The sequence below is a fragment of the Puntigrus tetrazona genome, chromosome 19 (assembly GCF_018831695.1).
Source record: "Puntigrus tetrazona isolate hp1 chromosome 19, ASM1883169v1, whole genome shotgun sequence".
In the NCBI taxonomy this organism is placed as follows: Eukaryota; Metazoa; Chordata; class Actinopteri; order Cypriniformes; family Cyprinidae; genus Puntigrus; species Puntigrus tetrazona.
The window spans coordinates 8,726,831-8,744,060 of record NC_056717.1 but is presented as its reverse complement, the minus strand read 5'-3'; the positions used below and the strand labels follow the sequence as shown (position 1 = coordinate 8,744,060).

Sequence of the window (17,230 nt, the reverse complement as noted above, 5' to 3'; positions counted from 1 at the left end):
TTAGAAATGCTCATCGCAGTCTATGCAAGCATGAATTATGAAAGAAGCAAAGACTGCACAATAAATAATAAAAGTTCTGGTGTCTGAACAAAGTGATTTAGAAATTGCTCAGCAGTACATGAAGGATAGCACTGGAGTTGCATTACTAGACATACAGTCGTGGGGAAAAAATATCGGCACCCTTGGTGAATATGAACAAAGAAGGCTGCGAAAATTAATGTGCATTGTAAATCATTTTGATCTTTTATTTAAAAAATTCACAGATATCTAACCTTTCATTGGATGATACGAATTTAAAATGGTGGGAAATATCATTATGAAATAAATGTTTTTCTCAGATGCATGTTGGACCCAATTATTTGCACCCCTAGAATGTATATATTCCCATTCATATTCACAATTTTGAGCACATCAGGATGATTATGAACATGAGATTATCTATGTCTATGAAATATAAATAGGAGGGAAAACAAAGCCCATATTCCCTTAATCATCCATCACAATGAAAAAAAAAACAAAAACAAAGAATGTACTTCTGATGTGCAGCCAAAGAATTAGTTAAGTGGCTTTAAGAAAAGAGCTAGAGCAGTGAAAATTCCCATTTCCACCATCAGGGCAATAATTACGAATGTCCAATTAACAGAAAATGCAACGAAACTGTCTGAAAGAGGATGTGTGTCTATTTTGTCCTAATAAATGGTGGGAAGGAGAGTTTGAGTGGCTGAAGATTCATCAAGGACCACAGCTGGAGAACTGCAGAAAATAGTTGATTCTCAGGGTCAGAAAAACTCCTGCTGGAGGTCCTGGATATCCTTTTTAGACACGTGGCGTCATGGATTTTATCTTATACCAACACATAAAAAATTCAATAAGTGACTGGCTTGTAGAAATCTTATAGTGGGTCATGTTTGGATCTTCAACCGTGCAAAAATCTTAACACAAATCTGAAAACAACACAAAAATGGCTCACAAAACCAAGCTTCAGCTTCCCGTCCTTTGACCTGAACCCTGTAGAACATGAGTGAGGTGAACTGAAGAGGAGAAGCACCGACATGAAGCTGGAAAACTAAATGGTCTGGAGTGATACTACATGAAGGAATGGTCTCCTTTAGCTGTTAAACTGGCAAATGGAGGCCTCAAAAAGTAAAAAAGAGTGCTGTTAATTGAGTCCTATGTGTATTAGAGACAAACATTCATTTCATAATGATATTTCCCCCCATTTTAAATTCTTATTATCCAATGGAAGGTTAGATTTTTGTGATTTTTTTTTATAAAAGATCAAAAAGATTAACAATGCAGATTAATTTTCACAGACGTCTCTGATCCTATTTACTAAGGGTGTTGATATTTTTGGCCGTGACTGAAGACCTCTATATCTATGTTTAATTTATGGATTGAACAATCCATAGGCCTGGCTGGTAATTTCAGAAACAATCCCGCTTGATTTGATTCAAATAATAACACAATATTTTCTTAGATTTTAACGCTCCAAAACGGAAGGCTAAATCTTGCACTGTTAGCCCAGACATGTTAGCTCAGGGTCACGCCTAAGATTCAGGAGTAAAAGACAGCGCTGCCTCATCACTTTCAACCACATGGTGGCATTGGATGCTTAATAAAGGAAACATCAGTGGCGGTTATAGCAAAGGCCAGGGCTTCATTTACAACATTTAATCAGGAAACAAATGTTTTAAGATAAGACCAAACGGTACATACGTTCAGGACAAATTGGTTTATCAGTGCAGCACTAATCTCACAGTTGCCGCTGGCTATGCAGAATTACCTAAACATTTAAAAGGGCAAAGCCAGTGAACCAGCTATCTGGAGTCGTTTATTAATCAAAAGGGTTTCCTTAATGAATTTAAAATGAGTTTTGGTTTTGCTTGAATGACACTTCTGTATAAACACTGCATAGTTTTCAGATATGGTCACTGGGATTTTAATTTAAAGAGCAGTGAGAGGATTACTGTAAAAGTGAGGAACAGCTTCATTAAAGTTCATAGTTACTCTTTAACTAAGATATCTAAGCCAAACTGGGGTACCGTTCTGTTTCCAGCATAGCAATAGTCAAGAATGCATTGTACTCACAAAAGAAATAATCGCTCAAGAACTTTTAAAGCAAGAGCTTTTAATAAATAAATCCTACAAATCTTTTTTAAATCCAGTTGCTTAGTTGAAAAAGTTCACACTGTAACATTTGATAGCTTTAGCTATAGGCTGTTTAGCACAGGAATGATTTGCCTTATTGAATAGCCTTGTGAGCCGAGCACAAACTCACACAAACTGGCTGTGAATTTCAAGCTAAATCTTTTAATGCACAAATTACAAATTTCGTGGTGTGGCGACTAAGTTTAACGAACTATTAAAATTAACCTGAAATATTATGGATTTAAATTTGAATGTAAAACTGATTTTGGTCTGTCTGCTTGTGAAAACGTAAGATTCTCGACTGTATCTGGCAATAATATAAAGAAAAAAAAGATTGCTTGTTATATGGTAATTTAATTAGCATGTAATGAGAATGTATAATTAAAATGTAAACTCATAAAATAATTAGATGTCAAATCATATGTTAAAGGTTACAGTTTCCTTTTTCTTCTGGTTTTGACCTAAAAAATCTAAACATCACGAATGGTTTGCTACGAGTTGTAGCACACACCTACACAAATGGGGTGAAGCGGTCGATAATAACAAGAATGCACTCATAACCACTCTTGTCGATGTCGATGAATTCTAACGCAAGCGGATGGGTTGTCTTAAAGGGGTCACATGAGGGAAAATAACATTATTTTGTGTATTTGGTGTAATGCAATGTGTTTATGTGGTTTAAGTTTCAAAAAACAAATAATTGTTTCACATACTGTACATTATTACAGTCCCTCCAAGATTTCACTTTTCTTTCTTTTTTTTATAAAATAACCAGGAAAGCAGAGTATACGGTTTCTGCAGTCTCAATCTAGAATAGAGCACTTCACATGAACCAAAACTCTGTTGACTCGATATAACAGGTAGAAAGCTTTAAATTACTACTTTAAAACTAAATTAATTGAACAAGTCTGTTTTTATAGTTTTAGTTTTAGTTATAGTTTTTAAATCTGTCTCATGAAAGTGCGTATACTACAGTTTTCTGTTTCGATTTGGTGTAATATTTATTGACTGTGGCGTGTAAAAGACTAATAAATCCGTAATTAATGGCATGACTGTGTCAGTCAAGATATTGGCCGGTCTGGGTGCTCATCGTCAAGCCATACACCTGCAGCTCCACTGGTAAAAGTCACTTTGTGTCATGTCCCGTGGTTGTCATCCTTAACATCATTACCTTGCCCATACAAGTTCCTTTCTGTTCAGTGTGAAACAAACAAACTCTCTGTTTAAGAACATGATAAAGAAAGCTTTCACTAACAAGGACCACACCACAACCGTGCTGATTTATTATGATGAAGCCGGGTTAAAAGAAGTAGGAAGGGAAAGGATGACGTGATTCTCTGACCAGGCTGATCAGGGAAGTCTTGGCGAAGGAGACTCAGAGTGACTCAGAGCTTCGTCTCTGTAGGTAATAATTAGGGTTACTGGAAGGTTTAAATGAGCTGATGTTGGCCTGACCTAGATGGAGATTATTATGGATATTTACTCTGCTGTGTTTAAATAAACTGTTATAGTTACACCTACCTTCCAAGTCAGTCTGCTTCCGTAACAGAAGACCGGACCATAACATCACTCACAGCATGAGTAATCCGGATCCCTTTCGAGAGCTTGTTGACTCCCTTCGACGGGTACTCCTTCAACCATTAGCACTACAACAACCACCACCGTCACCACCGTCACCACCCATGTTTACTTTCATCAACACCCGCACTTCTTCGCCTACCATCATCACCAGTCCCATGGCTTGGCCGTTTCCCTACTCTTGCCTGGCGGAGGATTCCTGCTAAAATGTTCGCTGCCATTCAAAATGCAACCTTACACGTATCCTTCAGAGCAATCAAAAATTGCATTCATTATCTCTTTCTTTGCGATGTGTCTCTATGATAGGAGTAGCACACCAACCAGTGTACGATCAATTGACCTATCAGTAAGCTCCTCTCATCGAGTGCAGAAAAAACCCGCTCAAAAAGAGGCTTGTTTGAGTTGAACTAAATCATGCATGCGTATTTATCGTCCATTTCTCCTTTAATACAAACATACATTTTATTTTTTTTATATAAACATCAAATTATGTCACACAGAGATTTTTTGGCACACTGATTTTTCTGGTTATCATACACTCATGAAGTTACCAATGTTACCTGCTCAAGCAAAACTGTAATGTAATCTTGTGCATCAGCAAGGTATCTCTGACTAAAAGCAGAGACGTTAATGTTTGTGAGCCCATGCAAATGTAGAGACCGTTTGAGTTTTTGACCTCCATTATACAAGATGCGAGAACACTCCGTTATTTCAAAGGTCTACATCGTGTGTTTCTGAAAGGTATCTCTGGCTAAAATCAGAGGCATTGATGTTTGTGAGCCCATAATGTACAAACCTAAATGACGGAGTGTTCTCGCGTCTTGTATAATGTAGGTCAAAAACACAAACGAAGGTCTACACCGTGTGCTTCGGAAAGATATCTCTGGTTATAGTCAGAGGCATTAATGTTTGCGAGGCCATGCTAATATACAAACCTAAATGACCGGAGTGTTCTCGCGTCCTCTACAATAAATCAAAAACTAGGGATGCGAAGGGGGAAATTTCTGGAAATTTTCCAGGAACTTTCCATATAAACATAGCCTGGGGAATTCTGTAAATATTACAAATATTACAAAATCACCAAAAAGTCTTGCATATATAATCCTCTTATTATTGTCTTTAAAATAATTGCTATTATTATAAATATAGCTATTTTTATTGTATCGTTGTTTAGGAGACAAGACAGTCTCTTGTTTTAATGTTTGATTCGAGAGCCTATTAAGATCAGATATAATGTTATACGTCAGACTTTCCCATAACCATTAGCTAAATGTTCATGTAAGACAACATTATGTTTGTGTGAATACTGCCAAGCCATATTTCGCAATAATATACTTTATATCCCAAAAGCTGATGTGCTTTGCGACAATAGACCTAATCTTCGCGAGAAACGGGACCAGCAGTCACCCAGAAGTGAGCAGAAAAAAAATAGATTAGATTAGATTAGATTCAACTTTATTGTCATTACACAATGTACAAGTACAAGGTAACGAAATGCAGTTTAGGTCTCACCAGAAGTGCAATAAGCAGCAAGTGCAGGATATAGGTACAAATATAAATTACAAAGATAAATATGTGATAAATATGTACAAATTAAATTACAGATGAGAAGTTAGCAGTGTAAACAATTACCACCCATTTAAAATGTAACTACAACTAAATACAGTTACTCATTTAAACAAGTAACGGCGTTACATGCATCCCGTTACTCCCCAGCCCTGTATATAATCAACGAGTAATGCAAGTAATAATAATTTACTCATAATGTATGAGTAATAATAACTTCAGACCAACACTGGGCTTGAAAACAGCTACATTGTGTGAAACAACCTGTATTTCAACAAACAAAACAGCCCGGGCGTTTAGAGGTTGGACTGGTGGAGATGAAGGTGGAGGAGCTAATGTTAGTGAGAGGACGGCTAGGCGATGTCAGCATGAGTCTCCTCCTCTCTCTCACAGCTCCACGTCCGCTCATCCGCGCACATGGTCCACGTCTCCGCGCTAAGACAGGTGAGATCTGATGAGTAGGTCGCTCAAGCTCGATATTTTACACGCCAGCCGACCCCGACCCCCCTCCGACGGGTGTAGCCTAGCAGGGCGAGGGCTGCAGCGGACGCGTGTTCCCGCTAACACCACGTTAGCTAACAACCGTGGATGCGAGCGGGGTCGAGGTGTTTTCTCATCTCTCTATCCGACTGAGGATAACTTACCCTCAGCTTTTGAGCTCGCGCGGGGTTTGTGGAGCTCGACCGGTGGTCGTGAGATCGGTAATTACGCGTTTACGAGAGCTAACGTAACTTGAACAACGCGTTAACTTCCTTTACCGTGTAGCTCGCGCTCGAACGACGTTAAATGGTGATGGTTGATAAAGAGACGCGTTTCCTCGCCCGCACAGAAATGGGTTGCGTAACGATATTGTATTAATAATCGGTTCTGTCTTTTCATGGAACGCGCAGGACGCCGTTTGTCAGAGTCTTGGCGCGAATCGAACGTTTAAACCCGGGAAACATTAGTAACGTGTTTGACAGCGTGGTGAAGCGCGTGGACAGCCCGAAATACAAGCGTTTTACGGCATGAGCACAAACGAATAAAAGCGACAGTAATCAATACAAGGTGCACGAGCGTAAGCGAGTTATCACCGGGGAAATGTTTTACGATGTGTTCAGTGGTTACTTTTACAATCGATAAATGTGTGGATCTTCCGGGTAACTTATGCATGATCTATGATTCAGCTTCACGGCTAACAGCGCTGCATGCTTTCAGAATGGGTCAAACTTGCACACCTTGTTCCTGCCGTTATTAAAGGAGATTGAGCTAATTAAATGGTCATTTAATTATAGAAATTAAGACATGAGACACAGATATACAACCTGTAAGGGCGCACTGTAGATTTATACAGTAATACTAGAGTAATTAAATTCTGATTAATATCCTGCCATGCACACACAACCTGTTTTTGCGGTTAAAATGTAAGATGCAGACCAGTGGAATTTTTAACCTGGGCGCTACACTTTTTTAAAAAAATAAGAGAGAACAGCAGTGCATATTTACATAAAAGAAAACAATGAAAATGTGAACAGACCCTGATGCATGTAAACTCTTGTCGAAAGATTTAAGGCGTTTCTATTTTTTGTAGTAGCTAAACATTTTCAGCTGTCAAAGAATATACCGTACACTGGCCCAGAAAAGTTTTTTTTAGTTCTCTTTACATCGTCATGCCGTTCAAATGAGCGCGTTCCCACAAAGATCTACTGTTCAGTGAAAGTCTTTATCACCAGTAGGTTTATCTCTAGAAGCAGTTAGTTCTGCAGGCTGTATTTGGTGGCCGCACCCAAGTAAACGTTGCCTAGTTCTCTTTTCCACATTGTGCTGGTTCCCTCCTGATGTCAGTGCTCTGTGGCATCCTGGGCAGCAGGTGTGGGCAAAACAACTCAGGCTCAATTAAAGAACTTGTTCTTCAAGAGGGCTCCAAAACATTGTTTTGGAGCGATTAGACTACTCTTTTTACACGTTGAACGAGTCTAAATTGTTTTGTGTTGTGCTGGCACAATCGTGTTACACCTACAGCATTTAATTCACAGCGTTTTATCTGTCTTAGCACCTTCCAGGTTTGAAGCGGAAAGATGAGAATCGGCTGAAAGTCCAGGCTTGAGGTGTGTTTGGTCTGATTCCTGATTCTTGAGTTTTGGTGATACCCCTACCTCTCGAGTTGAGCTCATCATGGGGGACGCCGACTCTACCGGCTCCATGCGTCTAAAGCAGGAGATCTCACTGCTGCACGGCGTCTGTCTCATCGTGGGGAACATGATTGGCTCGGGCATCTTTGTTTCTCCCATCGGCGTCCTTGAGAAAACAGGATCTTACGGTCTGTCTCTGGTGGTTTGGGTCATTGGAGGAATCTTCTCTGTTTTTGGCGCCCTGTGCTATGCCGAGCTGGGCACAACCATTCGTAAGTCGGGAGCTAGTTATGCCTACATCCTGGAGACCTTTGGGGGCTTCCTCGCATTCATCCGTCTGTGGACGTCGCTGATGATCGTGGAACCGGCCTGCCAGGCAGTCATTGCTCTTACTTTTGCTAATTACCTAGTGAAACCGTTCTTCCCCAGCTGCCCGGCACCATACGATGCAGTGCGGCTCATTGCGGCTCTCATTATAGGTAAGTGCTCTCGCGCTCATGCATGCATGCTTTGGTAAACACACATGTAGCAGCACTCGAAAGTAGTGTAAATAGTGGCACAATAAAGGCTGGCTTTCCCAGAGATTCACCAGTGTTTACTGTTCGCACAGCGCAGTGTGTGTGAGATTACTCTGAAAAGAGCGCTTCATGTTAACATGTCAGAAATAAATCACACCAATTGATGCTGCTGCCTGTTGATCGTAACCGATTATGGTATTGGTCTGTACACCTTTATTTACATGATTCTTTTAGTTTGTATGGTTGCCTTACAGTCACCGTACAAAATAGAAAGCACACGCATTGTAATATAGTAACATGTACAGAACATTTGAGATTCGTTGATGCTGTTAAAACGGATTTTAATGAAAGGGATTTAATAAAGATACTAAGAAGAAGAAATGTGATTTGGTAACTAGCTGAATTGCAATAAGTTCAGTTATTAAAATAACTAAAGTGGAAATAAAAAAGTATAAGCATAAAACAGAATAACTAACTTAATAAAAAAATTCAAACAGAAAAGATTCAAATAAAAGCTCATTCTAATTATTACACTGCTCTGAATGCTAGAAGAGTTTTTGTTTCAGCCCATTTTTGCGAAAGACCCATGGTGCATTTTTTCTCTACAACATTATTTTATTCATTTCCTTTTTTTAGTTATTTTATGGAGGAACTTTGTGTGTGCGGGGGGGTTCTACTTTTGATTTCCTTCATACTAAAACATCTTTGCAAGTTGCAATGATAAAATGTCCCTCCCAATGAGTTAAATCCTGGAAGCTTTTTACAAAATGATTTAATTTTTAATTTTTAGTCTGTAGTTTCATTGGTAACTTGTTAAAATGGCAGTGTGAACAAGCTGTCAACATGTTCATTTGTCTAAAGTACATGCTCATACGTTTTGCATAAACTTGTACTTTGTCCTTGTAATTTGCTAAAATGAAGTGAATGCTGTTCTTTATAAATATCAAAGCACGTCTTTTCTATTAGTTCAGCTGTTAATTCCACTGCTGCTGCTAAGCTGTCCTCTCCGTTCCTCTCGGTGTCGGTTGGCATTATTTAGGCATTTTGTTTATGTCAACTAAATCCTTTCCATTTGGACTGGAGTCCATAACCCTGCCAAGACCTTCGCGAGAACCTTTTATGAAGTCCCTGGTGACCGTTTCCACAGAGAGCATGTGCGTTTAGTTTGATTTGAAGGGAGTTCTTGTGTATTTGTCACCTGTGACGTGCTATTTACTGTGGCAAAGTCCACCCAAGTACTTAACAGGCCTGAACCACAAAGCTGATGCGGGCTTGTATTACAGCGTAATTCTACTGGGTTTAATTTGCCTTTTGTGACAAATAGCTCTTTATTTGGACCTAGTCTGAACAGTTTCGTTAGAATGAGGTGGCATTTGAACTGAGATTAAATCGGGAACAGAAATGCCTCGATTGATCTCCTGGGCATCACAGCGCCAGGACGTCCAGTCTGGTATCTGCAGCTCTGAGAGACTCTTTCATCGAGGAGTGAATTACTGTCAGTTTTGGTTTGTTTGTGAAATTCGATACCAAGAGTGTCAGTATCGGATGAATGGAGGAACTTGAATTACTAGTCAGAAAAACAGGAGCAGGAGGGTTTTCTGACACTCAGCCTAATTTTAAGGCCCTGGACAACCTGTCAGTGAAACTAAATACGTGAAGGGAATTAAAGACACATTGGAAATTGACATTCATCTTCAAGAACATGTAATGCTACACAAATGATCAAAAGGGACATTAATAAATACCAGTAGTAAACAGCGGTTGAAGTATATCTGTTTTCTTTGCAGGTCTTCTCACGTTTGTGAACTGCATGAAGGTCAAATGGGGGGCCATTCTTCAGGTCATCTCTACTGTGGCTAAAGTCCTGGCTCTTATAGTCATAATCATTGCCGGAATGATTGTGCTGGCCCAAGGTTTGAACATACTAACACACGTGTCATTTACTAAATATACAAATTATACCGTATTAAAAAAATAATTCTTTAAAATAATTAAATATATTTAGTGAGCAAAGACAAATTTAATTGATCAGCATGATAGTTCGTTGTAATTATTTATAACGTTACAGAAAATTTTATTTCAAACAAAATGCCGTTTTATTCCTCAAAGAATCTTGGAAAAAAACCATTGCTTTCCAGGCAAAAACATTAAGCAGCTCAAAAAAGATTAGTTATAATGAGAAATGTTTGGCTGGAGTAATGATGCTGAAAATCCAGCTTTGCATCACAGGAATAAATCACATTTAAAAATATTAAATATTATTGTAATAATGTTTATAATACATAATATTACAGTTTTTTTTCTTATTTTTAATAAAATAAATATAGCGTTGTTAAATGATATATACATTAGTGCTACACATTAATGTTTTTGTTACTGTTTATTTTTTTGCTGCATTTGTTCCACAGGAAAAACAGACAACTTTAGGGATTCGTTTGAGAACTCCAAACTGGATCCAGGAAACATGGCTCTGGCTCTGTACGCTGCTCTGTACTCATACTCCGGCTGGGACACCCTGAACTTCATCACAGAGGAGATCAAAAACCCAGAGAGGTACTGATGTTCTCATGCATCACTCACCATGAGAAGTATTTCTCATGTCCCGGCATAATATGCAGAGATAACTTTAAGTAAGCACATGCAAGACTGGAGGTGAGTTTGGACATCTTTGAAATCCTTTGAGGAGCAGAAATTGCACACTTCATCTTAAATAAATTTCCAGATGCTTTGTTGCAAATCGGTCTGGAAGATTTTGTATGTAAGCAAAATCTGTCTTTCTGTTCTACAGGAACCTGCCGTTGTCTATAGCGATCTCCATGCCTATTGTCACAGTAATCTACATCCTGACTAATATCGCCTATTATGCAGTGCTGGACATGAATACACTGCTGCAGAGTGAAGCTGTGGCTGTGGTGAGTACATTTTTTTTTGTAAACTGAAAAAAAAGCTACACTGTCTTTTATCGTCGCATCTAAATAGCTCAAGCTACTGTATCAAAGCAACTTTTTAACCCGTATGATCTTGGATGTCACATGGAAGTTAATGGACAGCGTCTGTTTAGTTTATGTGCTCCAGATTTGATCATGTTTTCATCTCCTGTTACACTGATCTAGTTAAGCAGAGCAGCTTGAGGCAATGTCCTCTCTCTAGAGATGCTCAATGACATTAGTCCACAACCACAGACGCTCTGCTGCCTGTAATTATGCTAGTATGCTGCTCTGTAAAAGTTTTAATGGCCAACAAACTGTGTTTACAGTTTGAAGCACTGCTTGTGCTGTGTCCTGTTGCATTTTTATATGCAGAGACAACTGTACATTCTTCCAAAAACATTGCTCTGTTTGTTTGAGCTTAATCAGCTGCGCAGTTAATCGTAACCAAATAAATAAAACAAAACAAAATTGTGATTATGGCTTAGTGAGCTGGTCTAGTCGCAAAATGCTGCAATTTAATTAAATAAATATATGGATTGATTGTATCACAGTCGAGCCTGGCTTTGTGTTTATTTGTACACAAGCAACTCTGAGACCAGTTAGGTTTGCAATAACTGCTGCTGCTCTACATGAACTCATCTCTAAATCTTCTACACTTGGGAAAACTTACACTGATAATTTATCTAAACAGTGTGTAGTGCTTATAAACCAACTGTTGACAACATAAGGGAAGACCTAAGATTTGGAATGAGTTCGGAAATAAAACGTCTGCTGCGTTGATGGTTCACAGAAGCATATAGACTCCATTACCATAATGGAAGAAGTTTACATCAAACCAGACAAACTGAGCAACTGATGGAGAAGGGCTTTGGTTAGACTGGTGATCAAATACCTGATGGTCACTCCATGATCATATGTGGAGATAGGAGAGAACTACAGAAGGACAAACATCACAGCCACGCTCTATCGATCTGGGTTTTATGCCACTGTGGAAAAACTCACTCCTCTCCTCAGTTAAGACGCATGATAACACAAAGGACCCTAAAGGACAAGATTCTCTGGTCTGGTGAACCTCCATTTTAAGCATCCTGTTTGAGGGAAACCAGGTGATCTACTCATCGTCCACAGTGTACCATCCAAAAAATGTGCTGGTGTCAGCCTCATTGTGGGACTGTTTTTCAGCGGCAGGGACTGAGACTCTTATCGGAGCAGAAGAAAAGCTCAGTGCACCAAAGTATAATGATATTATATTATGATTTAATGAAAACTTAGTCCAGAGCATTCAGATCCTCAGGTCAGAAGGTTTAACTAGCTCAACGACAATGCCCTAAACACACAGCAAGAGTGGCTTATAGACAGCTCTGTGAATATCTTGAACCAAATCAAATATTTCTGGTCAAACCTGAAAATTAGCATCTGCCCTCATCTAACCTGACAGAGCTTGAGAGGTGAAGAGTGAAGAATGGCAGATAATTGCCAAATGCTAATGAGAAAAGCTTGTTACATCATACCTAAAAAGACTAGAGGCTGTAAAGGTGCTTTAGCTAAGTACTGAGTTAATAGTAATGGAATACGTATGGAATACACTTTTTTTTTTTTAAATACATTTCTGAAGCTGTGACAGTTCTGTTTTTGTCTGGTCATTATGGTCTATGGAGTGTAGAATGTAAAAAATAAAAATAAGTAACATAAAGCAGTTCATCCTAAGGTAGCAACATAAAACATGAATACTATATGAATAATAAATTTACTTGTAGCATTTAAATTTAATTTTAGTGCTTAATTTAGGCAAACTAGAATAGAATATCAACTATTTATTGGTTATTGGTCATAATTTAAAAAAAAAACACGTTTGCTTTTGTCTACCAGACGTTTGCTGACCATGTCCTGGGATATGCTAGTTGGCTCATCCCGCTGTCTGTGGCTATCTCCTGTTACGGAGGCCTAAACTCATCTATCATTGCTGCCTCCAGGTAAAGGTTGTTCTGAGTCTTCTGTCATTTGTTGAGTTGATGCACGGTGGCTGGAATTCAGTTTCTTAGCCAAATCCTTTTTTTCCTTTTAGGCTTTTCTTCGTGGGTTCGCGCGAGGGCCATCTACCGAATGTTCTCTGTATGATCCATGTCAGACGCTACACACCAATTCCAGCCCTGCTGTTTAATGTGAGTGAGCAGGCTGAGACATGCCTGCGCTATGTAGAAAATCTAGAATATCCACCTTAAATGCTAAAAACATGGCGTTTCAATCAGTTTTTTCCCCCTCCTCCCACAGGGTGGCATGTCACTCATATTTCTCTGCGTGCAAGACGTGTTCCAGCTAATTAATTACTTCAGTTTTAATTACTGGCTGTTCATCGGACTTTCTATAGGCAGTCAGATCTACCTGCGCTTTAAAGCGCCTGACCTGCACCGTCCTGTTAAGGTAAGTCAGTAGCTCTGTTACAAAACCTAACTTCCCAAAACCTGTGCTACTGTGCTCATACCCTCTACCTGTATAATCCTAACCATTAGAATGACTGATTCTGAATTGTACTGAATTGATTCTGATTTAAAGAGACTATGAACTCACAATTTCTAAGTGGTAGACTTGATGTTAAAAAGGGAGAGTTTACCCCCCGAAATTTAAATTCTGACATTAATTGCTCTCATGTTGTTACAAACCTGTGACGCAAACCTGTAACCACATTCAAGAAAAGTGTTAAAATATTCCGTGTGGCATGGGCCTTGAATGAAGCTGTGTTGCTGTCTGTGCAGGGCCCGAAAGCTTTATGATTTAATCGAAAATAATTTGTGTTCCAAAGATAAATAAAGGTCTTACACAATAAAATATATCTCTTCCACATGACCGTAATCTCAGGTACTGATTATGTGCTTTATTCAGGGTTAAAAATTGTCCCAAGGTGCCATCAGTTTGATTTTGCAATTGATAATGGTGGATTTTTTATTTATTTTTTTTAATTCCTATGGGGAAAAATAATGGGAAAAACCAAGATGCTGACAAAAGGACTTTCTCTGTCTATTTCGTCCTCATTGACTGTGTGTGTGTGTGTGTGTGTGTGTGTGTGTGTGTGTGTGTGTGTTTCCGTGTAGTTGAGTCTGTTCTTCCCTATAGTGTACTGCCTGTGCAGTGTGTTTCTGGTGGTTGTACCTCTCTACAGCGACACTATAAACTCTCTGGTGGGAATCATCGTCGCTCTCTCCGGGGCTCCTGTGTATTACATCTGCGTGCACCTCCCGCCCAGCTCCAGACCCGCCTTTCTGGGACACATGCTTGGTGAGTGAGCACATAAACACACAAGGGCCTCTCGTTTCTATTAGTTCAGCTGGGCACCTGCGGTACCTGCACGGCTCTGGTTTCCGCTTCAGGCAGTAGGAAGTGTTTTCACTCACTGAAACATTCTCCTATGTGTTACACCCAGGTACAGTTTGCCTTCTAGGGGTTTTGTTCCACGAATGCGCAATTGTGGTGATGTGTAAAGAATTTCAGCCCAAGATGAATTCGCTGTTATGGAATGGGAGTATTGTGAGCGTATAATGATCTGCATATGGATGCAAATTGCTTTACTGCGAACAATGCCTTCGCTGTTTTCATCCGTCTGAGACTCCCTGAGATAAGCTTCCATGAATATGTCACACGTGAGTATGTAACAGAGGGGAAAAAGATGACATTTTTAGTGGATTTTTGATCATACTCCACATTTCAGCATTTATAGTGCAGTTGTATTGAGTAATAAAGCTCGGCTAATGTGTTTAATACAGACTATAAGGGAAAAATGTTACAGAAACTGGGTTTTTTGGTCTTAACCTTGTAAACAACTACCTAGCAGAACACATTAGCAACTATACAACAGTATCATGGCCACTGCTTAGAACCATACATATAAATATGTAGTTGCCTTATTTGAGACTGGTTCTATGGGACTGTTTGTACCCCATTTTTGGAGCGGTCTGTAAACATTGAGTGCTTTGACCTTGTCTGCAACAGCAAGTTATACGTGTGTGTTTTAAATACTCGTTGATAATTATGGTGAATGAAGTCAAGTTGATCGTTCCAAGATACTGTATTCTGTACTGATGAAAAAAAACAAAAAACGTACAATGTACTTATTGTGTTCATATTGCATTGTAAAACACTTCTGCTGCTATTGTGGTGGGATACGGGTAAGGTTAGGAACGGGTCTGGCTAAACCGAATTGATTAAATTGATAGCTCTAATCATTATGTATGTAATGGACATTTGCTGTGGAATGTCACTATGCTTTTAGTTTGAATTAGAATCATCTTTATAAACACACAGCCTTTTAGAGCAGGCTAATTAATCGATACCATTTTGATCTTTGACGTATGGACCAGTTAAGATGTAATATTCTGAAAGATACTCATCCTTTTATTTATTTATTTATTTTTTTCCAGACACAGTTTCATTGCAAACACAGAAGCTGTGTTACTGCTGCGTGGCAGATCCCGGTTTGGACCTGGACAATCCGCCTGAGGATCACAAAAAAGAATAAACACCGGCTCTAAAGCGAGCTAAACCAAAGAAGCCGGATTACCCAGACTTCTTTGAGAATAAGCCAAAACTCAAGCCAGAACAGCACGTCTGCACCTTTCCGGTCCTGAGCGTGCATGGAATGGAGCAATGGATAAAGATGGAGATTAGGATTGAAATATTCAGCCGAGTAAACAACTGAACACACACACCCTGTGCCTCTGATCCCTCAGACCTCTGACTGTGTTTTGAACATTAGTGGACCATTCAGTTAAAGACTGTTGTAAACGTGATGGTAATTTGTTTTTTTTCAGGCAAGGTTACCTCGTTTTATTCATAAATGCTTATTTTATTTGTCCTTCTGTGACCTTCTGCTGTTCATGACCACAGATGACCAACTTTTGTTAGGCCTGTTAGCTGAAATGAGATCCATTTTTGCTGGATAATGAATTTTGTTTACGGAGATGAAGGATTGTTCCATAGGTACTGCAGACTTGAAAGCCATCTTTTTCTCTCTTTTGTAGTTACAACAACAGTTGGGAAACTGACTTTCTCCAAAGTTACTCCGCGAGCCTTATTTCAGCGTTTTGTAAGCGTCTTTCTTTTATGTAGTGTGTCCTTTTAAAGTCCAAAGTACAGCATGTATTTGGTCATCATGAATAACGTCTTTTTACACTGTCAGTATGTGTGGAAGTGCGTTTGCCATGCGTGGACAGTGATAAAACGGCCGAATTTGACTTTACGAGAGGGGCGACAATCACAGGTTTTTCCAAATAATTGTTTTATATGCTTGTTGACACGCACAGACATCACTTTAAAAACCGCCGATCGGATGTGACCTTTTTTTTCAGGATTTCTGATAAGTCCATCAGATGAGGAATTTTAATAATAGTGGACCAAAGAAACGTTAAACTAATACCAACAATTACGAAGCCTTAATACGTTCATTGCAGTAGAGCTTTAATGTCATAAAGCTGCTGAATAACGGTACGTCTTGCCATTGCTCTTGTATTCTGTAGTGCAGCACTTGATTCCATGCACAGGTCATCCTTCTGTCCAATGCGGTGACCCACGTCATGTCCAAATATAAAGCCATCCAAAATATATTCCACACTGAAATTATTAATTTCGTATACGTTTTACCAAACTGTTGTGCAGGTGGTTGCGTGAGTCACCAAACAGAATTGTTTAAATGTTGATCATCTGATAAATATTGCATTTGTTTTTTTTCTTGTCATAAGTACTGTATGGTTGATATTATACGTGCCTTAAAGCAGTTGTGATTTTATATGACCAGATGATCAATATTCTATAGTCTTTTGAGAGTTAGTTATAAATCTATGCTCTTCTATTACATTCCATTATGTTTTATGTAAGGCTGTGTAACTGTTTGTTGGTTTCTTTTATTTATTCCATAGATGATAAATTGCAGACACTATGACAATAAACACAGGACAAAAAGAGCCCTTTGATAATTTTACTTATTTTTTCAAATCTAAGGCCAGGAACCAAGTAGACCTATGACCCCGGCACATGAATGAAACCTCACATTATACAGCTTGAATATAAAAAGACAGGGAAAAAAGCAACAGGTCGTCTGTGTATTGGAGAAGACCGCTAGAGGGAGACACAGGACTACAACTACTTTATTCATTCAGCGTCGTTCGAGGATCGTAAGAAATAAACCGTTTTGAATGTTTTTTTTCGAATCGGATTGAATTACATTAGACTGGATTATGATTAGTGTGCTTTACATGAAAGCCTCTCACGTTTCTGTTTACCACGTACTGCATTCGTTCATTTATAGTTATTAAGTGTCTTTAATTAGCCGAGACCTATTTGAAGCAAATCGATCTGTTTTTACTGAAACATGATCTCTGGATAGTTTTCT

At 38.9% G+C, this 17,230-nt stretch overlaps 1 protein-coding gene across 4 annotated transcripts; it reads left to right on the top strand.

Annotated features, from left to right (window-relative positions):
* The first annotated feature begins 5,274 nt into the window (after positions 1 to 5,274).
* Positions 5,275 to 16,802, top strand: si:dkeyp-120h9.1 (Y+L amino acid transporter 2-like). 4 transcript variants are annotated; one of them, XR_006247069.1, is made up of 11 exons: positions 5,275 to 5,736; positions 7,325 to 7,882; positions 9,709 to 9,834; positions 10,330 to 10,474; positions 10,710 to 10,833; positions 12,721 to 12,824; positions 12,917 to 13,013; positions 13,123 to 13,272; positions 13,941 to 14,124; positions 14,270 to 14,486; positions 15,264 to 16,802. XR_006247069.1 is itself a non-coding variant. In XM_043217899.1 (10 exons), exons 2-10 carry the CDS (start codon positions 7,447 to 7,449, stop codon positions 14,383 to 14,385), a joined length of 1,482 nt encoding a protein of 493 aa, XP_043073834.1. In that variant the 5' UTR covers positions 5,275 to 5,736; positions 7,325 to 7,446; the 3' UTR covers positions 14,386 to 16,802. The 4 variants fall into 4 exon arrangements, 3 of the variants coding, with proteins under 3 accessions (XP_043073834.1, XP_043073836.1, XP_043073835.1); XM_043217899.1 differs by having other exon boundaries at positions 14,270 to 16,802; XM_043217901.1 differs by lacking the exon at positions 14,270 to 14,486 and having other exon boundaries at positions 5,279 to 5,736.
* The last annotated feature ends 428 nt before the right edge of the window (positions 16,803 to 17,230 follow it).